The 22,899-nt window shown below is 36.1% G+C and overlaps 4 protein-coding genes across 4 annotated transcripts; 1 reads left to right on the forward strand and 3 right to left on the reverse strand.

Annotated features, from left to right (window-relative positions):
* Nucleotides 1-1,096: 1,096 nt before the first annotated feature.
* Nucleotides 1,097-4,969, reverse strand: LOC106156917 (EARP-interacting protein homolog). Its single transcript, XM_013532358.3, has 9 exons — nucleotides 4,847-4,969; nucleotides 4,530-4,613; nucleotides 4,160-4,292; nucleotides 3,707-3,851; nucleotides 3,463-3,562; nucleotides 3,006-3,142; nucleotides 2,600-2,767; nucleotides 2,183-2,347; nucleotides 1,097-1,885 (listed from the first exon to the last, which is right to left on the reverse strand). The coding sequence occupies exons 1-9, from the start codon at nucleotides 4,886-4,888 to the stop codon at nucleotides 1,717-1,719; spliced, it is 1,143 nt and encodes a 380-aa protein (XP_013387812.2). The 5' UTR covers nucleotides 4,889-4,969; the 3' UTR covers nucleotides 1,097-1,716.
* Nucleotides 4,970-5,060: 91 nt separating this feature from the next.
* Nucleotides 5,061-10,933, forward strand: LOC106164791 (trafficking protein particle complex subunit 12). The gene is made up of 12 exons (XM_086999142.1): nucleotides 5,061-5,765; nucleotides 5,972-6,334; nucleotides 6,573-6,689; nucleotides 7,000-7,113; nucleotides 7,342-7,480; nucleotides 7,782-7,894; nucleotides 8,078-8,150; nucleotides 8,637-8,710; nucleotides 8,905-9,003; nucleotides 9,906-10,003; nucleotides 10,203-10,290; nucleotides 10,548-10,933. Exons 1-12 carry the CDS (start codon nucleotides 5,061-5,063, stop codon nucleotides 10,785-10,787), a joined length of 2,223 nt encoding a protein of 740 aa, XP_086855268.1. The 3' UTR covers nucleotides 10,788-10,933.
* Nucleotides 10,934-11,109: 176 nt separating this feature from the next.
* LOC106164664 (uncharacterized) lies at nucleotides 11,110-20,663 on the reverse strand. Its single transcript, XM_013542651.3, has 8 exons — nucleotides 20,407-20,663; nucleotides 19,285-19,417; nucleotides 18,739-18,851; nucleotides 18,430-18,514; nucleotides 17,626-18,154; nucleotides 16,889-16,961; nucleotides 16,689-16,748; nucleotides 11,110-16,473 (listed from the first exon to the last, which is right to left on the reverse strand). Exons 1-8 carry the CDS (start codon nucleotides 20,512-20,514, stop codon nucleotides 16,324-16,326), a joined length of 1,251 nt encoding a protein of 416 aa, XP_013398105.2. The 5' UTR covers nucleotides 20,515-20,663; the 3' UTR covers nucleotides 11,110-16,323.
* Nucleotides 20,664-21,865: 1,202 nt separating this feature from the next.
* On the reverse strand, nucleotides 21,866-22,899 carry LOC106156923 (sesquipedalian-1-like). Its single transcript, XM_013532362.2, has one exon. It carries the CDS (start codon nucleotides 22,743-22,745, stop codon nucleotides 21,894-21,896), a length of 852 nt encoding a protein of 283 aa, XP_013387816.2. The 5' UTR covers nucleotides 22,746-22,899; the 3' UTR covers nucleotides 21,866-21,893.

Raw genomic sequence — 22,899 nt, forward strand, 5'->3', positions numbered from 1 at the left:
AAGAGCCTAGATTCTGTAAGCAGTGTCCAAAGCCGAATAGTTCAAAATAATGTTTAAAAAAAACGTGAATGTGTTCATTCCTGTTTTATAAAATCAAATTTGAAGTCGGTATTTGATTTAGAAAAATTATTTTGAATGCTTTGCAAACATACCTCCCTTTTCTTCAAACATACACATTTGATTATTGTGGTAGAGAAGTTTTCTAGCTGTCAGCACAATGGAACCACTAATAAAACACGGGAACTTTAATAAAATGTTATGAACACTACCTATACTTTCATTTATCATTGAAATGATTTTGCTTTTAAATTGTCTTTATTGTCACGGGGAAAAATGCGCCAATGTGACTACTTCAATACATGTAATGATAATACCAAATTACTAATAACCAATAGTTGTAATAATTATACTCAATTTTTCCATTGATTTCACTAAACTAAAATTCAAATGGCTCCACCTTTTCTGATGCTCTGATTATCTTAAAGTTGATCCTGTATAAAGATGCAAATTTTGGGCTTAAAAAAGCAACTAAATTACATTTTTCAAAAAGAGGGGGAACCAATTTTATAGCAGGAATTTTCCAGATATCTTAGCTACATCACACTCTGCTAGTCTTGCTGTCCACTAGAAATTGCAAAAAAAAAAAAAAAAAAAAAAAAAAAAATTAAAGGTATACTATCTGTGCTTGAAAAACGCCCCAAAGTCATATTTTCTATGACTTCATTTCCTGCAAAGCTACTTCTCTTTCCCACTGCAGATGCTATAAATGCTAAACCTCCCCAAATTAAAGTTCCTGGCGAAATGTTTACCTTTGAAATGTACTGAAAGAAATGGTGGTCCAAGTGGATAACTGGTCAGTAATTTAAAACTTATTAAATAAGAAATGTAAAAAAAAACATCAAATCCAAATGCAGGGACACGTCGAGCAATATTTTGTGATTGAAGATAACACCTTTTTATTGAGGATAATTTGATTTGGCAGGAAAATCTCTGACAGGATAACTTTTATAATAGGTGCACAAAACAGTTATGGTAAAAAATTTGTGTAAAGATAAAAAATATCCTGATTTGAGTCCTCTTTTCTCATAAAGAATTTTATTTTGACTGAATCCCCCCCCCCACATCACATTTTAAAAATCAATGTAACAATATCTTTTAAGAGCCAAAGTTAATCATTGACAATATCAAAACAATAATTTCTCATATTTACCAGATATTAGCACAAATGGATGTGCAATTTGACACACATATATTGCACATTGCTTTTGCCATTAAACTACAGACATCAGACAATAAATATGCAGGTGGAATGTTATAACATGCATGTTCATCTTTCTTAATTTCATACAGCATTAAATTCAGCTTGCAATTTCTTATGAAGCTGGTTATAATTGAAAACGTACCCGACGTTAAGATCTTTTGAATCATACTTCAATGTAACAATTACAATAACGGTTAATTTTCACAAATTTCTCTCCACCTGATAAAAGTTAACACATATATATGCTTGGACTGCTCTATCAAGCACACCAGTTTTTTTCACAGGCAAAATTCATCCAGTCCTTTTCCTTGTGTTTTCCCCCTTTTTATACACTGAGTTAATCATATATTTACATACATTTACCATAATAATTTGCCATATATGAAAGAAATCCCCCATTCCTGTTTTATGTTTGTCTCCTCTCTCAAATCAATGCACATGTCTGCTGGGGTACTTTATAATAATATCTGATACTTGACAGCCCTGGGCACCCTGTTTATCACTAAGCGTCCATCATAACTAAGTGAAGCAAATACCCAGGGGTCAGCAGTTGACCATTCTGCAGCATACACACTGTCCTCATGCTCCTCATATGTAGATATTGTACCATCCTCCATTTTCTCTCTGTAAAAAATGAACAGATCTGAGACTTAGCTAAACACTTACATTTCTATGATTTAAATTCTATTCATAATTAAAATTTGAGAGTCTGATGATTTTTTTTTCACTAAAACATATAAACCTACAAACAACTTCTAATTATCATCTTATTTCAATTCAACTGCATAACTTACAAGGAAGTTTTCTTTGAAAACAGCTTCAATGAAAACTTGTTTCAGATATTGAGATGAGGCATCTTGATGTTTTGCTGTTGCATCTCAAATTGTTGATCATAAAGAAGCATTTTCCTTTATAACTCACTTAGTTTTGTCATCTTCTTCTCCATCACTCAGATCTTCATCCTCCACAAGATGACCATAAGGCTCTGATGATATGGAGATTGCATTAGTTAGCACCACACGACTGTCACTACTAGAGGTCAGCACCAGCTGGTCATGGAAATGATTGTATCTCACACTCCAGACCCTGAGAATCAGTAATGAGAGCAAGATATCATACCTATATATACACTTTACAATGCTTTCATAAAGTAGAAGTTAATAAGCAAAAGTGACCAAACAAAGTTCAATTGTTTCGGTTATCATACATGTGGAGATATCAAACTGATTTTTAATGGCCTCAGGCATTTTCTAGATTTCATTTTCAGAAAAAATAAAAACTTTTACAAATTCATGGCTTTCTGCTTCAATCCCCTGCAAATTCAGGCATGACTCTTACCAATGTGAATGATCTGATAAAACCTTGAGGGGTTCATTTGAATTCCTTATGTCCCAGAACTTTGTCTTACAGTCATCCCCACAGGTAGCAAGGTAATACTGCTTGTTTGGGTTAAAGTCCAGCTCTCTCACTAGTTGACTGTGAGCATTCTCTATTGTATACACCTGCCTTTAAATAAAAATATATACGCAAACACTTCAAAATCATTTAAGCCTATTCATAATAGGAAACAGGATTTCCAAATACAAGATTATCATATCCTTTATAATATTCTCAAATATCCAGAAATTGTCAATTATTGTTGAGTTAAACACAATAGTGACAATACTGTTGCTGCAAAATAAACAACACACTGAAAATAACATGCCCTGGTCAATATTTCTCATAACCAGCATGTTGCACTCACTTGTTGCTCCTCAGATCCCATCCACGTATACTAGTGTCATTGGAAGTGGCAATCTGAGAACAATTGTGGTGAGGATTCCATCTGCCTGATGTGAACTTGGGCTGCCCTTTACCTTCTAATGCTATTGAACTGGAAAGCTGAAAAACCCAGAAAATATGTAAAATACTGGTGTTGTACTCTGGCTTTCAGATGTTCATACTGATATTACCTGTCACATCTGATTAAGTGGTTAAGCGGTTTGAGTAGACTGAGGCTTCCATCCACTTACACATGTATCAAGACTGTGTGGCAAAATCTGAGGCTCATGGTAAACATTTTTCAAATGTGAGATAAGATATCACTAAATTAAGAAAATAAAAATTGTCAGGAAATGTGTTTGGCAAAAGGAAGTAGCACTTGCTGAGTCCATAGGTTAGTGATAGTGTGCAATTTATTGATATGACTGTAAAAGCCTTACTGTGGCTCTACTACTGCTGGTTTCTAAGTCCCACATCAGTATATGACTGTCCACAATGGACAGGATGGTGTTGCCCTCTCCTGATGGATGCCATAATATACTAAAGACAAAAACAAATAATAAATCATATCAGTTCAGTGAACTATTAAGAGAGTCACAATATAAAACAAGCTACTAGTATTACCTATTAAAAAATCTAATCATTTAAGCCAGGCTCCAATTGTTCTGTGAATCAATTACTCACCTTTTCATTTCTCCATAGTCTGTAGTATCTAGCTTACAAAGTAATTCCAGTTCCTTGTGGGTTGGTGAGCTATCTTCTCCCAGACTGGCATCAAACTCAGGAATACGCCATAATGCAGCTTCCATCTCAGCCTTGGCATCTGATGCTACATGAAATTCAAACAAATATGGTAAGGGTTATATCTATTACATGGTTATTGATCTACATATATTTTGCAAAATAAAAAAATGCCTATAAAAGATGGTGCATAAATATGCCTACCTTTTGCGTTAACATTCAGTTGTAAGTCAGAGAGTATATCATAAATGTCAATCTTAGATAACTTCATTAGGTAAAACCTGTCCTTTCTTCTTTAGAATTACCTCAGTCAGCCCAATTTGTTTCAGCAATGCACTGATTACATGATAAGTACTAGTACAAAGTAAGGTTGCCCATAAAGTACATAATACCTACTTTTATTGTAGCAAGTGGCAAAGATGTTCTTGTCTTTTGATGAAGCACTTATGTGCCAAATTTCACCCTCTTTGTGGAGAAAAACATTTTTATTGATCATATTATTTTCATCATCAAAATCAATCTGATGGACCTGAAAATAAATCAAAACATTTAAAACAGATGTAAAATAAAAATATATTCATCATATCAAACATCTTTTAGATTATTCCAATGCATACAACGTACATGTATACAACTGAACAATGTGCAGGAGTTCCATTTTATGTGTGCATATGTGCATGTGTGGAAGAGAGAGAGAGAGAGAGAGAGAGAGGGGGGGGGGAAGGATAGAGGGGAGGAGAGTGAGGAACGGATGCATGTACTGTACCTGGTTCTCAAACTTAAGTGACTGTGTGCCAACCAGAAAGCGTATCTCATCTGTTTCTGCCGTTTGAGCTGTCAAAGCACGGGCCTGAAGATTAAGTGCCAATAAAATCTGTATCATTATTATTAATGTTAATTACATACAATGGATACTGTTATAGTTTTTTTTCTTACTACTAGTACTAAACTCTTAGGGGGAGTGTGTCATTTTTTTTAATGTAAAGCTACAATAATCTTGATGTTTTCGGCTACAAAATATTTGCAGACGGAACTGCCACAATAATCGATTATCAAAAAATTTATTTTATGCGTAAACCTTACCTGAAACTCAAGCCCATATATAACCGGTGCGTCGTCCTCCATTTTTCACGACAACCTACCAGTACCTACTTCCAATACAACAAGAAAGGTACCCATTGACGGCACAGTACAAAAGTTGAGGGGAGAAGCCCTTGATAAATCATGTTATTTTGTTTGGTTCAAACATTTCTATAGATAGTGTGTAGTAGGTATAATCAAGTGTTTTTAATTGGTAATGGAGGAAGCAGGAGAAGAATCTGCATCGACAGCGATGGAGCCAGTTAGTGACAACCCAGACATTCATGCAGAGCTCCCTGCCAGCACAGAGACGGTCGAGGTTAATCCAATGGCTCGCACATCTAGCACAGAATCAAGCCACACAACCACTGGAAACTTAGATAGTGTAGATCTTCTGTCTCCAGATGTAGAAGAGGTGGATATTCTTGGGTCTGGGGTGGAGGAAAGAGACAGTGATTCAATGAAAATGAAAGAAGAAATGCTTTCAGAGCAAGTTGGCCAAGAACTGGACACTGCTAATGATGGTCCCTTGTCGGGGAAATCAGCTCTTGCGCAGAGTATGGAGGAGCTGTCCTTGGATCAGTCTGCTGTTGAACCAGAGCCAGAACTGACAGAAGACCAGACTGCAGGGACAGAGATATCAGTAAACGACAAAGACTCTGCTCCATCTCTTGCACAGTACTTTGCTCACTCCCAGGATAATTCTGGTGCTGAGTTTTTTGACTCTCTTCCTCCAACAAGTGCTGATGATAGCGGATTCATTCCAGATACGTCAGAGAAAACCCAAGTTGAAAATGGAGGAGAGGATACTGTGAACACTGGAAAGTTAGAGTCTAGGGTTGGGAAGAGAGAACAAGTCCTTACAGAAATAGGGGCTTCAAAAGAGGCAACACATGAGGAGAAACCTAAAGTAGACCAAGAAGTGAGTTCATTTGAAAGAATGCATTTTTTATATTAGGCAGAGGCGTTTGACTTAAGTCTGTATTTCTCTTGTAGATATTAAAAATGACATTGCATTTTTAAATATATCATATTATTATAAAATTTTATTTCTTTGTAATTTTAATTTAAATTTGAAAATTACATTTATGGAATGAAAAAAGCTCACAAACAATTTATCCATTTCAGATTCGTGGTGTTCCTTTGCCTGCTGTGCCACAATCCACATCTGTTGCTGCAACAACTGCAACAGAAATAACAGTTGATACCTCAACTACCACAACACCCACAACAACAACAACACAGTTCCCTCTACCTACCACGCCCCCTTTACCCCAGTTTGAACAGACCACCCCACCACTACCTATGGCTGCTCCCACTGATGACATGTTTTCTGTTGGAATGGATAATGTAGACAGGAGTTATGATGCATGGATTCCGTCAGAGGCTACAAGACAGGTGCTGATAGCTAAGGTGACCAGTGCCCCGGGGACATTCTTCCCCAGTGCAGAGCAGTTGACTTGCCCAGGACTGTTGTATGATGACTTGCAGGTATACACATTGATGGTTGCAATTTTGAATTTCCTGACAATAGTGCTTTAAGTCTGAACCCATCTTCAGGTGTTTTAATATTATAACAGATATCAGAATACACATAGTAGCAGTTATGCAAGGCTTGGTAATATTTAGATTGGGAAAAGTTAATGATTGCACGTCAATTGCTTTATCATGATGATATGGGTATTGTAATTATTGTATTTGATCAAGTTGATTACTTCATATATCTCAGGGTGACCCAGTGAAGGACCTGGTATACAGATATATGGGAGATGTAGAAGCCAGCAAGAGGCAGACCCTCACAGCAGACAGTGTGCCACCTAATGATGAGGGCCTCAGACAGCTTATTGTAAGATTTTGTTTAGTCGTGTGCATGTGAATGTGCGTGTGGGAGGAAGGGGGGTTGTCGCTTTTTCAGGTTGAGTATTTCAAAACAGAAATATTCTTTTTATGGCAATATAATTGAAGAATTAAAACAGAAATACATATGACATGGCTGTAAATTTGCCCAGATTTTTAGACATAAAAAATTTTGTCAAGTATGTTGTGGTCAGCTTGTGTTAAACCAGATGGAATGAAAAAGTCAAGGCATTAATTATTTATGTGTATAACTGGGATGATTACATCAAAGATATGTCGTATTATTGTTTTTGAATCAGAAAGCAGAGTGTCACCGTGCTGCCATTGACCTGACTGGAAAGATACTAAGAGAACATGGACAAGGCATGGGAAGTGCTGGACAGATTTCTAATAATACACCTTGGAGTTTGCAGGTAGGTATGCTTTTTGCAAAAAAAGGTTTTGTTCTGATTTTATTAAATACCTTTAGGAAATTGGAGTCGTTATGAAGCGATTTTATGCAGATTTCTCTTTAAGCCATCTTCCAGGATACAATAGATAGTCTTAGACTTGTAAGGTGAAAAAGTCATGTTTTTACTAATTGCAGATATCTCAAATTTGTTTAGACTCTAGTCTTTTTAGAAGCCTTTTTTTCATTCAAGATATGGTTTACGCGTATAGCTTTGATGATGAAGTTGAAGATGTACAGTTTGGTGGAGTCTGAGCTTCAGGCATTTGGAACCTTGGACAAACCTGATCTGTACTACAATTATTATCCAGATGTATATAAAGGCAGAAAAGGTAATTTTGTGATCTTTTGTGATACCCTGTTTACAAAAAGTTTGTATTTTACCATACTATGTAATATTAATAATTCTGTTGTGGGTTAGTTTCATATAGAAATTCTTTAAATAAATGATCAACACACTATTTAGTTTTTCTCTAAAGTTACTTTTCTTATCATATTTTTCCCACAAAAAGACAGTTGTCCAAATCCTGTTGACACAGCATTGCACAAACTGTTGTCAGTCTAATGAATTATTTACAGTTTAGATCCTCAGTTTTTTCAGTACACTACAACAAATGCCTCATTTACTTCCAGGTTCCATGGTGCCTTTTGCTTTCCGTATCATCCATGCAGAGGTTCCTCAGTTCCTTGGCAGGACCCAGGAAACCTTAGATAGGTTGTATTATCTACATGCAGTGACCACTAAGGTACAGCTTAACAATGACCATGGTCGATTGCCTCAGAATATAATTATCTGAAGAAAACAAATGGTAACACTCAAGTTACTGCTGTATGAATACAATGCAGTCATTTTATTGCATGCTTGACAGATAGTTGGATGTTTGCTACCCTGGATGTGTAGGAAAAACAAGTTATTTCTTTACTTGTAGATTTTATCAAATCTTGAGAGTGGACTAGAAGAGGATGGAAGCATGGTGGAACTGACCAATGAAAGTAGACAAGGTGAGCACTTTTTCACAATCTAATAATATTTCGTAATGTCACTGTTTGTTCACATGACTGTGTGAAGTGTTCTATTGTGCTATTCAAAAATTCTTTGCAGCAAATAATTGATGCAGGTATAAACTGGTATTACTAAATAAAATCCAAGAGAGAAGTTAAAGTTGTTTTATTGCACCACATAATTAAGCAGTATGTACCTGCTACCTTCATTAAGTATGCCATGTCAACACTACTTAATATAGGAATGGTGCCAGTAAGTCTTTCCTTCAAAGTTCAACCAGATGCCTTGTGCATGGGTGACTCTTTATGGCCAACATAAAATATCATTATAAAACATAACAATTAATTTTGATCCCAATTCGAGGTATATTAGGAAAATTATAAAATTATTTGCACCTTTGTATTCAATAGATAGCATTTAAAACACAAACACTAAAATCAATTAATTACAGTGAAGCAGTTCTCGTTGATTTATTGTTATTTTAGCATCTAGAGAATTATGGGAGAGCAGAGAGATCCAGTTGCTATATGCTATTGCCAATTGCTTGCTTGGAATTAAGGTATGTTTGCTTCTAATTTAAGAAAATGTTTGTTTTGCTTCCACTTGTTAATCCACACTGTTCAAAGAAATTAATAGAAAGTGTCTTAAGACCATAGCTTTTTGCTTAATTATCACATGACCATAACTCTAGAAAGGACATCATTGTAGAATGATATGTAAATGGGTGTTTATCAGTAAATGTATGTTTTACAGGATTACATAGCTGCATTAGAAGCTTACAGATCCCTGCTAGTGAAGGACAAGAAGAACAAAGTGGCCTTGCTCACAGGCTTGGGAAGAATCCATTTACAGGTTTGGCAGGAGTCACTGTTAACAGCCTTTACTAAGAGACACTATTCACATGTTGTCACACCTAACACACTGTTACATCATATCTTTCAGCTTTACTAATACCTTGTATATATTTTAGTAATCACATTTCTGCTCAGTAATCTCACTTTTGCCATATTGCGATATGGGTTTGCTTCTGTCTTGAGCTTGTCATATTAGGATTGGGGTTTAGCCTTGGTAATGAGATATTCCAGAACGATGTATAAGAATTCTTGTGGGATTTTGAATCTTAAAGTTACACTTGAAGTCAAGTGTTTGCTACAAACCTGACAAATGCCATTATATGTAGTTTCAAATAGCATTGCTTTAAGAAATACCAAAGCTGGGGTAGCGCTAACACTCGCCAATTTAGCCAAATGCTAAAACTTTCATAAATTGGCTAAAGAAAAAGGGCTAGATTTGACTTCTTTTAGTCAAATTATAACCATTTTGATAACAAATTTACAAAAAAGTGGTGATTTGGCTAAGCGATAAAAATTGCTAGGGCTACCCCAGCAAAGGGTATTTTCTCATACTTCCCAAAATATGCTGTTGGAACATATTTTCTGTCCTCTTTCTGTGTTATAAATATAAGTCTTGGCTGTTTCCAACGGTCAATATTTATGCTATTGCATGGGCAACAGTTATGTGTCATACACAACTATTTGACTTATGTCATTCTGAAGACTTTCATGAACTGGAGGAAAGGATCAATGCATCAAGTTCCTGACTAGAAATTTGAAAAAATGTGCCGCTTTACAGCTATTTTCTGATTTACAGGGTGATTAATTAGGTTTATCCTTTGGCATGTCTACTTTATTGAAGTCTACGCTTCATATATAATCTGAAAAATAATAATCAAGAAAATAATGCTTGTCTTTTAGATGGGAGACATACCCCAAGCTTCAGCATACTTTAAACAAGTGGAAGACCAAGTTAGTTCATCTGATCCACAAGGACAAAGTAGAGTACTAATGAATAGGTAAGTACCCATTATGTATAATATTTGAAAGTCTTCAGACCAAGTTTTCAACATGTAGATTGGCTTCCTAGTTGTACTCAACAAGCATCACAGGTAGTTGATATTTGGATCCCTCATAATTTTCAGGTGCATTTCTTTAAATTTCATTCAAGCGATTGTGCTGCAATTTTCTCATCTTTTATTTTCAAATTTCTTTCAGGGGATTTATGGCCCTAGCAGAGAGCAACTTTGAATTGGGCCAGGACTGCTTTAAACAAGTGTCTGACATTGACCCAACCAATGCTTTGGTTAGTTTTTTTTTTTTTTAGTGTTACATACTATAGTTTACATACATTGAAGAAGAACCAATTTTTATACATATTTATTGAAGAATCATTTGACATAAAGGTACATGCACAAGTGTATATTAACAAAGTGATAAAGGCTTTAATAAAAGTATAATTGCAGTATTTTTTTTAATAAACAGCTATTGCTCATTTTTATATAATTTTTTGTGGTGATATCTTATTTTTCTCCTTAAACCAAATTTCTGTTCATTCTTCAGGCTATCAACAACATGGCTGTGTGCTCATTATACACAGGAAAATTAAAAGCTGCAATTGCCATCTTGGAAAACCTTCTCCATAAAGACCCCAGCACCACATTACAGGAGGGTGTTCTCTTCAATCTTTGCACGCTTTATGAACTGGAATCCTCACAGGCTTTGCAAAAGAAACAGGCTTTATTAGAACTTGTCAGTAAACACAAAGGAAATGGATTTAATATAGCTTCTCTGAAGATGTAAACTGTCGTTTTATAAGGTGTGAGTACATCAGTATGATGTAAGACTTCTGTGACAAATATTATGGCGTTTATTGTCTTGACCAATTATGTGTCAGTTTCATTTGGCATGGAAAGTATTCCACTTGCAATATTACCATTTCTTTAAAAATAGTGGCAATTTTGTGGTGCTATCATTTAAATGATTTCTTTTTGCTGTTGTATGGGTCTCTTAACCTTCATTCAGATAATGACAGAGTAATCTTCAGTTATCTTGTAAGTTATGATGCATCTGTTTTGTTGTCGTCTTCAAAGCATTAAATTGAAGAAAGGCAAAACAAAAGAAATGAGATTGAATGGAACAACATTTATTTTTAACTTCAATAATACATAATGTCTTAATTATCAAATCTTGAAAGTTGGAACTATGGCAATGATTTGTAAGATATCACTTATCGAAGGGTCTGTAAATTGAGTATTAATATAAAATGTTGTGCTAATGTTCCAGTAATAAGAAACTACCTTTAAGGTAAATAATGAAAATAAAACAAATTAAAATCTCAATTAAAATGTTGTCTTCTGTATAATACTCATTTGTAGAGTAGAATGGGGCTGGTTGTGACAGGTGGGTTGTAATGGACCAGATCAATTCTACTACGGCACAATGGTTAACCAAGATTATACAAGAGAGTATTGCGCGATCCCAGAGGTCATTGCGTTGCTCCCTTATAAGCATTGTCTGCAATGATGGCAGAATTTTTGCTCAATGTTAAAGAACTGAAAAGTGCCTATGATGAGGCCAGGTAATTTGAACATTCATCTGAATCGGACGGGGGAAAAAGATTTGGAGAATGCTGCTCAGTTCAGTGAGTGTGACGATCACGACGGGGGCACAGGGGACACTGCTAGTGCGAGAAAGTCCCATAATCATAGAGCCGAGGATGACAATTTGTAGGAGGGTGAGAACGACAAAGACGATAAGCCACCACTTAAAAAAGGCAGGGCAGATTTCCTGGATAACTTGGGAAAAGGCTTAGATGAACATTTGGCTCCTAGCATTGATGAACTGCTCTTAGCAGTTAAAGTCAATAGGTATGCTAGTCAAGGCATGAAAGATTCAACTTTTAAAGAAATGACAGAGAACATAGTAAGACCAGAAAACTGTTTTATGCTGGGCCCTGTTATGGTTAACCCAGAAATTTGGAACATTTTTTCCACTGTATCGAAAACTAGGGATGTTAGATTGCAGAGAAATTTTACATGGAATCCAAAAGGGCATCATTCCCCTGGTTCAGCTGGCAGACAATCTACTGAAATCTTTAGAGAATAATAATGCAGTCTTTCCTGACATTGAAGATGTTTTGAATCCAGTCTCTGATTCTGTATTGCCTTTGGCTGGAACTGTGCATTATATCCATAAGTGGAGAAAGGAAGTTATCTGCCCAGAAATAAACCAAGTGTTTAAGGCACCCTGCAGTGCACTCATATACCTGGTGTGACAAATATTTTAGCAGATAAACACAGTAGAACCTTTAATGACAGGACAGAATGGTCACTTGATTCAGATGCGTTATGTAAATTGGCCAAGTATTTTGGTGAGCCTTCATTAGATTTGTTTGCTTCAAGGTTGAATCACAAGACTAAAAATTCCACATCACCCTCTAGTGACGTAATAGGCTCTACATGAGAGAGATGCGTGCGCAGCTCAGCGTCATTCATTGCGCCGTTTCTCAGCAAAGCAAACGCGGATTTACAAGCTGCATGAAATTAATATTTCTGCAATGTTTTGAGCTTTTTAAGCGCTTAAGCATGTCTGCTTACATACTGTTAATACAGTGATATGTGGTTTAATACCCATTAATACAAGTTTATCGCAATAAATGCACGAAATCGTGCATTTCAACAATCCTCGTCATGTAACTTACTTTATGCTTTTCCTCCTTTTAGTTTGATGCAGAAAGTGTCGCAGAAAATTCAAAAGGACTAGGCAGATGTGCTGATCATTGCACCTTTATGGCCAACACAGCACTGTGCTTCATCTGCTCTGCACAGAGCCAGTGTTGTTGCCACCTACAAAGAAGATTCTCAGCCTGCCACACCAGGAAGGACATCAACATTCACTAGCAAACAAACTAAAACTGATAGTATGCAAATTGATAGGAAATGCATGCAGTAAGCAGGCATATCAGGAAAAGCTCAAGAAATTGTTATACAATCATGGTGATCAGGCACACAAAAACAATATGGCACCTATATCAAAAAAGTGGATTACTTACACAAGTGCAAAATATCTTGATCCCATTCGATCAAATGTGTCACATGTTTTGAATTCTATCTCACCATCAATCATTGTCACTACGGAGTCACGTGAGAGAGACTGCATGCCAGCTCTGGTCATTCTGCCGCTAGTTCAGCAACTGGTCGGAAGTGTTTCTCACACTGCTCACGGGGCAGTGTTGACACTTGATATAAAACAGCTGTAGCCACACCCTCACGGCGGGAGTTTCCACGGGAAACTGCTGCAGTGTTAGTTCTGTGCCTCACACAAGTTTGTGCACAATGGCTACTGAGAGTAGTGAAAATCACTCAAATGATCTTGAAAATATGAAAGAATCAATGGCTGTCATGGCAAGGGCAGTGGAAGCATTAAGTAATGCTTTCACTGCAAAGGAAGAGCCCTTGCGAAAGAAACAAAAAGTTGAAATAGACAGGCCAGAGTCTTCCTCTGATAGTGAGGAAAGCGAAAGCAATGTTTCAGAATATGACATTGAAGTTCTCCTGAAACAGAAAAATGCACCAGAAGAAGAACAGGCAGGTGCATCATATCAATTGCTTGAGGAAATAGAGTCCTCTCTTGATGAAAATGAACAGTGTGGCCCTGCAATTGATGGGAAAATAGCGGGCATTATCAATAAGCACTTCACGAAACAACTACCAAGAGATCTCCTCCTGAAAAAACAGGAAAATTATGAGAGGCCACGCAATTGTGATAAGGTAATAGTGCCCAGGGTTAATGCAGAGGTTTGGCGGCAACTCAATCCTTTGCAAAGGAAAAAAGACAAAAGAATGGCCAATGTGCAAACAACCCTCGTCAAGGCTGCTAATGCTGTGAGGCAGTTGACAAATGAAGTTTTCACCAACATGGCAACACCACAAAATCTGGATGCGCCTACACTTCTTAAGAAGGCAGTTGATGCCATTGCATTAATGGGACATGCATCCTACGATTTATCGCTTAAAAGACGGGAGATGATGCAACCAAAATTGGCCATGCTGCTTGCTTTAGTGTCAGGACAAAGATGTCAATCTAAACACTTGATGGATTTAGATTCAATGTACAAATCACCTGGTGGTGTCAGTTTTGTTATAGATAAAATTGTAAAACAATCTAGGCCATCAAAAAATCAGCCTGTTATTCATGTGAATTTTTTTGCTGACAATAGTCAAATTTGTGTGTTGTCTGCTTTAGCAGAATATTTAGATAGAACTAGATTGCTTAGGCATTCTGGCTGTTCACAGTTGTTTATTAGTTACACTAGACCTTATGAACCTGTTAGTAAAGATACAATTTTAAGGTGGATTAAGGCAGTCATGTTTAAAGCTGGAATAGATAGAAATATTTTCAAATCACACAGCACAAGAGTTGCTTCAACAAGTAAAGCTTTTGCAGCTAAAGTACCTCTTGCAACAGTGATTAGGACAGCAGGATGGTCAAACAGTAGCACATTTGCTAAGTTTTATGACAGAAGCACAAGGGATACTTGTGATTTTGGTTCTATTTTACATGACATTGGAAATTAATGTGTTCTTGATGACATTACATGTATGACAAATTGTGTTATGTGTTGTAGTCCTTTGTTTAGGACTAATAAAAGTTTAGATCTATAATTGCTTATGTTCGTGTTCATGTCAGCTTCGAAGTCTCAATAGTTCATGAAATCCACTACACAAAATTTTTAAACTGTGGGTCATTTCCCTAAGAAAACCTCTGAGGTTTGTTATTGCTTTGTGATGTGTGGAGGCAAGATTACAGCTGAAGCCAAGGGAAGGCAGCAACAATCCAAGAGTTGTGAGGGCTGCATGGAAGTAACATCTTTTGACATTTTCTTCTCACAGTGTTAAGATGATGAGAATATTAAAAGGCCTCGGAAGAAACAGAAGTCTACTGGTAAAACCATCAGAGTTCTTTCACTACCAACAGCCCTTCTAAAGGCCATTTAAGAGTAGAGAAAAGGTTACCAAAATATTGACAAGATTACAAAACGTAACATCAAGATTTTAGGGAATGCCTCCTTGGCAAGTAGACTGACGAAACACATCACCCATTAAATGGGTCTTAGAGCAATGTGACCTTCAGCTGCCAGTGTCTGTGGACAATATCTGTCAACAGGCATTGGTCCAGGCAAAGGAAAAGGAACTGGATTTCAAGGCATCCCAGGAATGGGTGTCGCAAGTTGTGGAAAGGCAAGGACCATCTTTAAGAGCAAAGACTTCGGAAAGCCAAGTATTCCCCAAAAACCTAGAGGACAGGTTGGAAGTGTTCTACACTCACCTGCATGAGAAGAGAGGAGATGAAGAGTATGAGGACGAGTTCACAGTACACATGGATGAAGAAATTAGTTATTGTATTTTCTTTTTACAAATTATCAAATAGTTTAATTTCACTAGTCTGTACTCAACCCTGAGCAAGGAATTATCTTGAGTTAGCTCAAGTGGCTGGCAATTTAGATTAAGACATTGTGTACACTAAAGTGGTTAACTAAACGCAGCAAACTTATAATGATTTCATTTACAAAAAGGGAGATGCTTTAATGGCTGTGCTAACACATTAATCAGATACTCGTTGACTACATGTACTTTAAATTTTTAATCATTTTGCCAATGATTTTTGACAAAGTACCGGCTAAGACGCCTCGCATGAAAGGAGAAAAAGATCAAAGATCAAAACCAAAAAAAAAAAGAAAAAAATGTCACATCTATGGAAACAGGTTTGGCAGTATTCCCAAAGAAACAGTTCCTTATCTGAGACAGTTATGAATGAGCAAATAGATATTTCAAGCACTGTGACATTTTCAAATGTGCAGGTATACCAGAAGCACTTCTTAGTCAAGTTTTGCCTCAAAAATAATTTAAATTTTTTAAATTCTTACCATCTTGTTATATTGATTAGGTAAGTCACGATGCGTGAGGGTATGTGAGAATGGACTGAAGTATGAGTCCGATTTTTACAATATCTGAATACACGAAAAATAACAGTTTCAATCAGTCTTATGCAAAGCAGCTTATATATTATTGATATCACATTTTTGGCTTGTAAATCAGGCAATATACCACTAGATCAAATTAGTGATAAAAATTTCCAATAAAAATATCCATCACTGTTAAAATTGCAACAGTTAATTCCCAAGTATCTTTAAGTCCAATAGAAGGAAGAAATAACTTTAACTAAAGTGTAGAAAGTACATATCAATGTGCCTTGAACAGCTAGAGTGGTATTAATAAGCACAAGGTCAAAGAATACCACACCTCATTTACTTCAAGTAAAACTAGACTGCCAATGTTCATTTCTGTTTGAGCCATAAAAACCAAGTGTGGTTGAAGTCCCTTGCACACTGTATTGGATCTGTATCTAAGATCAGAATGGACTGTTTACTGTCTTCTAGGGGTTTACACTCCTCTTTTTCTTTCTTGTACACATCCTGGCTTAGGAACTGTTCAAAAAAGCATTAAATTAAATCCTTTCAGTATTCTTTACATTAAATTCAAGTCAATTTTTTTTGCAAAAAGATAAATGTTAAATAAGGAAAGGCAATTGCTGAAAAGTTCTGTGTAGAAGTTTCCAAACTGTTCATTTCAAACAAGTAATAAATCAGTTTTTCTTCAGTTTATCATGGCAAAAACTGATGTTTAATAAGAAATGTCTTACTTTCACGGCATAATCCATTTGTTCCTGTGAAACATCTAATGATTTCAATTTCTGACATATCTGAAATATAGGTAAATAAATAAATCAATATATGGAAATATCACAATGACAAGGAACGAGAACATCTCTAGGTGGTAAAAATATAAAATTTAATTATGAAAGATGGGTAAAAAGACATGAAATCTACAACAATTAATTACCTCTACCAAAAGTTCCTTGTGTTTCTCTTTTCCAAATGAGGCAACAGCGGTCTGTACACTTTGCAAAAGCAATCTGGAATATATTTGTGAGATGATGCATCTTTAATCAAAAGTTCACTAACTTGGTTTATTGCTGAGACTTGCAGATATCTAGTATCTCAGTGGTTGCCGCTCACTTTTTAAAGCATAGAGTATTTCAAATATTTGGTCAGTAAAGAAATGTGCACTGTCAAAATTGTCAACAATGTTTTGGGAAATTTTGCACAACATATTTAATTTCTCTTCAACATGCTACAAATGTAGGCACTGTCGTCAATAAAAAAAACATGTATTAAGAGTTGTACTGAAAGCACACAAAAAGTTATAATCTTATTCATTTCTTAGAATCATTTTAAGGATAAGAGAAATAGATTAATACTTATTTTTACCATTTGTGGAAAATTCAGTGATTTAGAATAATTTTGTAAGAAATATTTGTATTTCATTGAGGAGTTTAGAGAAAAGCCTGCATTTCACACATGTAAAAGAAGCTTTATATTGTATTACCTCAAATGATTAATCTTGCTACAAATATGAGTTGTAAAAAATTAAGCCAATAAATCCTAAATTATAAAAGAGCAGTTAAAAACTCTGGTTGTTCTCAAACATGTAAGCTGTCTACTCCACATTTGAACAACCACAAAAAATACATGTTTAACACTATATATGCTGAAACTCTCTAATAGCAAGTTTCATACCTGGCTCTGATAAGGCAAACGGCTATGACCATGTCAGTCTTCACACTTGGCAGCAGACATTTTGTGAGGTTACAAAAACATTTACACTCACAAATCCCTTGATCACCAGAAGAAAAACAGCTTGTGCAATAGTTTGTATTATGAATTTTTGCCACTTCTGGAATTATGTCTTTGCTGACTTTCATTGTAGCAGACCTGTTTTTTGTTATGATAATTCCTAAACACAGGGGGCAGTGTATACATCTTCCCTCCACCTGTAATGATAAGCCACTGCCAACTGTTTCTGTCAAAACATTAGAAGTAATGTCTGAGGCACCTCTCTCACTAATGCTCCTTTCAGCAGTTTCTGAGTTGAACTGGTTGTGACAGACACATGCCTCATTTTTGTTTCCTGCTGCCAATTTTAAATTGTCACTTTCACTTTCACTTTCTTGAGACTGTTTGATTCTGAAGACCTCAGCCAACTCTATCCAAAGATGATGGTTGTATGGATGAAGACTCAGGAGTTTTTCCAAGACAATAAGTTCACCTAAAGAGAGAGAGCCCTTAATTATACTGTTCAAAAAAGGTTAATACCTTTTCATACTGTGCATTACATCTTAGGGTTCAATATGCAGTGTACATTCCAAACAAAGTTAACTGTAGAGCAGTGAGGCCTCCCTTTAGTCGATTTTCTTACATAAATAGCTGGGCAACTTAGTTGCCAATCTCTCACAATATACTGCCAATGGAATGCTACAATATAAAGATCTACGTGAAAAAGCTTTTAATCATCATTTTTAAGTTTTGCATAATATACATTACCAGATGTATTCCCAAACTGATGGTGAATTGATTTCAAAAGATTCAATATAACTGTTTGCTGCTCAAAATTGGTTCCTTCATCTCTCTAGAAAAAAAAAAAAACAGAAGTACAATTGCATGGACACAAGTAAGTTTGGTATGTGTTAATCTTGTACTGATATGATTGTTCACTAATAATGTTCGATGCCTGACTATAAAAGTTATAAAGCTGAAGGAATGAAAATACAAGCTAAAAAGTTTCACTATGTAGCTACATTTTTTGACTGCTCTTATCAAAGGTTAGTAAAACCATGTCCCCTGAATACTAACCAACAAGTGTGCATACTTCAGAGCTTCATTCTCATGCCCCAAAGCAATGTGACAGCATGATATACACTCTAAGAGGTCACGCTTAACAGTTGCATTGCCCTTAGGCAAGATACCTATTGAATTAAAAAAATTGAAGCAAAATGGTGATAACAATAAGTTGTGTATAGAGTTGTCTTTAGTGTCACAGACTCTTAAATTGCTCAATGTCTGTACTTACAAACAAATATAAAAGTTACTATATTCTGAAACATGACAAACTTAGACTAGCAAATGAGCATGGGCTTACGGAGATGTTAGGACAAAATATAGAGTTCAAAATACAAAATCAATCATAACCTATACAATGTTCAAAGTACACCTGCGTAATTAATAAAAATATGTGCATGCCATTAAATAAATTAATACTGCCAAAATGCATCATTTACAATTACTACAGCACACCTGCAAAATGTTTTAATTTTTAAATACAAACAAGAACTTTGAAGCTGTTCATTTTTTTATATACTTGACAATCATAAATTCATCAGACACTATTCCATGTAATACCTAAGGCTTGTTGGTATTTCCTTGCTGCTCCTTCATGGTCTTTGTTGTAATACAACCAGTCTCCCTGGGACTTGTACAACTGCATCTGCTCTTGATCTTTGTCCAACCCCTCTGGATCTGCATCTACAAACCACTGCATATAAAACAAGTTCAAGTTGAAAATCTTATCATCATCTTATTTTTAAATAAGTCAGCAAACACCTACTTACATCAAGTCTGTATCATACTGATTAAATATATTTTCATTATAATTTCAAAAGTGTGTATCACCAGAAAATCCTGACCAGACACTGATTAGACCCCTTAATTTATGGGGTCATTCCCAATGAAACTATCGATCTACACAGATCCACCCAAATGCCGCAGGGACTCCCACTGAATGTGCACAGTCAATTTAACTTAAAATAAATAATAATATGTCTTATGTTTAATGGACTAACACGCCACCTCCTGCCGTTGAGTAGAATACAGAAAACCTGGTGGTTACAAGAATGCGTTGGAAAAGGTGTTTCTGTAGTGTATCAAAACAACTAGATTGTTAGATTTATTAATATTTTTTATTCTAAATCCAAGAAGTACCTCTCTGTTGCTGTGCTCAGAAAATGTAGTCAGTAGAGTCTGATGACAGCAGAATTGATCAACTGACACTAGGCTGTTCCTGTCTTGTGTGTCCAATGGATGGTAGAAGTGAAGTGAGCAGAGTAGTGGAGGGTTTATATACTGTAACCTGGTGGTAGAGTGTCATCAGGTAAAACTGAACACCATAATACAGCTAGGTAACATAAGCACTCAGTGAAAACTACTCAGTATACTAGCACAACAGGAAAGTGCCTTCATGCAGAAGGGTACACTAGTGTTAATCTGTTAAACTGACTGCATTCAGCAAGAGTCCCCGCACAGTTAGATCGATATACGTAGACCGATAATTTAAATTAGCCCCAAGTAATGAGTAGAGATGATGAGAAACATATATGGAAGATGTATTTCAGTAGATCTTTCTTGCTGACCTGAAGTAGGTATTAGACAAGACGCAGGTGTCACGAGTATTTAAGCAGTCTGCCTTGTATAATGTACAATGCAAGATTTGGTAGCGACATATTAATTAATCTGATAAACACTTACAAGTGGCTCCCGAATACTGCAATTCTTTTCATCTTCAATCACTTTTTGAAGTCTTGACTCGTCAGCGACTTCAAACAAAGAATCATCAAACTTTGCTCCAATATCCATCTCAAACAAACTAAAACGAAATATCTTCAATGCTCAAGGTTGAAAAAACTCTTAATTTTTTTCCAGTGTTGGTGGAGCACAAAAGGAGGCAAACCCCAGCGGACTGAGACCCTGCTCTCCTCCAGCTGCTAATCGCACGCCTGAAATATTTTAACTGGGTCAAGTATAGTTTTCAAACTCCCCACCAGGGCTGATTATTATCCGGTCAGTCTTGGTTCAGCTGTCTGCTTTCAATCATGACTGAGGTGCCTTTAAAATTAACGCACTCACGTATCCCCCCCCCCCCCCCCCCCCTCACCAAAGTATGTAGGTCCTTATATATGTTGCTAAGAAAAGGTGCACCGGAAAACTCAACCGAGACAGCATAAGTAATTTGAAAACATGGGATGGTTATTGCTAACGTGCAACGAGTTGTCTTTATTTTCGGGAAAATGTATAAAATTGTAATTTAAGCATTGTTGTAGAACTAAATGTTAGATGATACATAATTTCTCTTTTATAACGCTTTACACTAACTATAAATAACATTTCGAATACCTGTCTTTTCATGCCCAAAGAATACAGTATATACAGAATAAATTGTTAATTAAGTTTTTTAGGAGCACCTGAAAAGACTTTTGCTGGGATAACATTAACAATGATAGTGACCAGTCATTTAGTCAGGACCCATCCTGTTCGGCCCATGACTAATTTTACTGATCAAATTCTTAATTGATATTGATTAAGCGGGTTTACAGTCTCTAAAATGAATAGCAATCTATTTTTCAAAAAAGCAACATTTGCTTTTTATTATTTTATAAAATCTTTGACAAATAGTTTTTTGGGGTCTTTATATTTTGTTAGTCTTTCTATATACATGGTGTTAACTGAACGCACACAAGATTTTTTTGTCAATTTTATTATTATATTACATAACACTTAACAGCATGATAAAATGTACCTGCCATTTTTTTAATGATGTACTCCTGTTACCGCAGATATTCAGAAAATCCAAATAGCAGTCCAATGGAAGTTTTAAGTCACACCTTAAAAGTACTTACTGTATGTGTGAAAAAATGAAAAATTTACAAAAAATAAAGATAATAATAATATACTGTATAAAATCGAGAAAAAATTGGTCAATGAAGCTGCTATTAAAATTGGATCTGTAGTTTGTTGGTATGATTTACTCCAGTAAGTTGGAGGAGGATAATAAGTCACACTGTTATCCATTTACTGTGTTTGCAGTAAAAAGTGCATGGCGACAATAGCAGTGATGACAGGTGCAGATAAGGTTGTGCCTTCAGATATGTAAAGTCACATGTAGAGAACTTGCCAGAGATATTTAATGAAAAACACAAACTATAACTTATCAATTGGTTATGTTTCTTCTACTTGATTTAACTACCAGTAGCTGAAGAATGCATTGATCTGTGTATTCGTGATTGAATTTGTCTTCCAAATTCTTCATGCATTTCCAAGAATGTTCTGGGTCGTTTTAAATAAACATCAGTCTTTGGCCTGCTTATGTCGTTACTCGTCAGTGGCATTGGTACGTGGAACTCACTTGCAGTCACAGCTCTGGGTTTTCTAGGTGGGGCAACAGGAGCTGAATCAGACCTGTCTTTTGACTTGGACAAAAATTCCGAGGTTGGGTTAAAAGGTCGTGCACCAAATTCATCCACTGGGGATAACTCTTGATTGAACGGATTAAACCTTTTAGCTGATGCAGTTTCATAGTTTGATGCTGCTGCTTGGTTATTTTCTCCACCAAAATCTATTAGCGAGCCGACAGCCACTGCAGGAGCTGACGAGCGTTTAGGTATCACCTCTAAAGACGAAGCATCTGGAGTCCTATTTAATTCTTCCAGCTGTCTGTTTAGTTCAGCCACCATCAGTTTCATGTATTCATACCCTGCACTTGTGATTGCTTTCATCCAACTCTCCATCTCTTCCTGACTCTCTGCCTGTAGCACGTAAGTCCTGCAACCTGGGCCTTGGAAAGAAATACCGAAGGTAAACGTGTCCGAAAATTCTGGGGATAATTCAACTGTACAGCCTTCAAGAATAATTAAACCGACAGGTTCTCGGTCTCCTTTCTTCTCAAAATAAAATAGCAGGTTGCCTTTTAGCACAAACCATCGTTTCTGAAACCCTTTGTTGATTTCTCCTTTCTTCATCAAGTATCCATCCTTATCAACAGGCGAGTTACAGGTCGCATATGACACTAAATTCCTTTCGTTGAGCCGCATCTGGATCGATAAAGTTAAAGTACAAAGGTAAAAATAATAGAAAAATCTTTTCCTGACGTCTTAGTTTTCAGCTAAGAGCAAACTCGAGGGCTTTTACACAGAAAAACTTAATTGAACATTTACTACTTCCCCATTTTCTGTCCCAGCGGAAGTG

The sequence above is a fragment of the Lingula anatina genome, chromosome 1 (assembly GCF_051362555.1).
Source record: "Lingula anatina isolate TDL-2025a chromosome 1, LinAna3.0, whole genome shotgun sequence".
In the NCBI taxonomy this organism is placed as follows: domain Eukaryota; kingdom Metazoa; phylum Brachiopoda; class Lingulata; order Lingulida; family Lingulidae; genus Lingula; species Lingula anatina.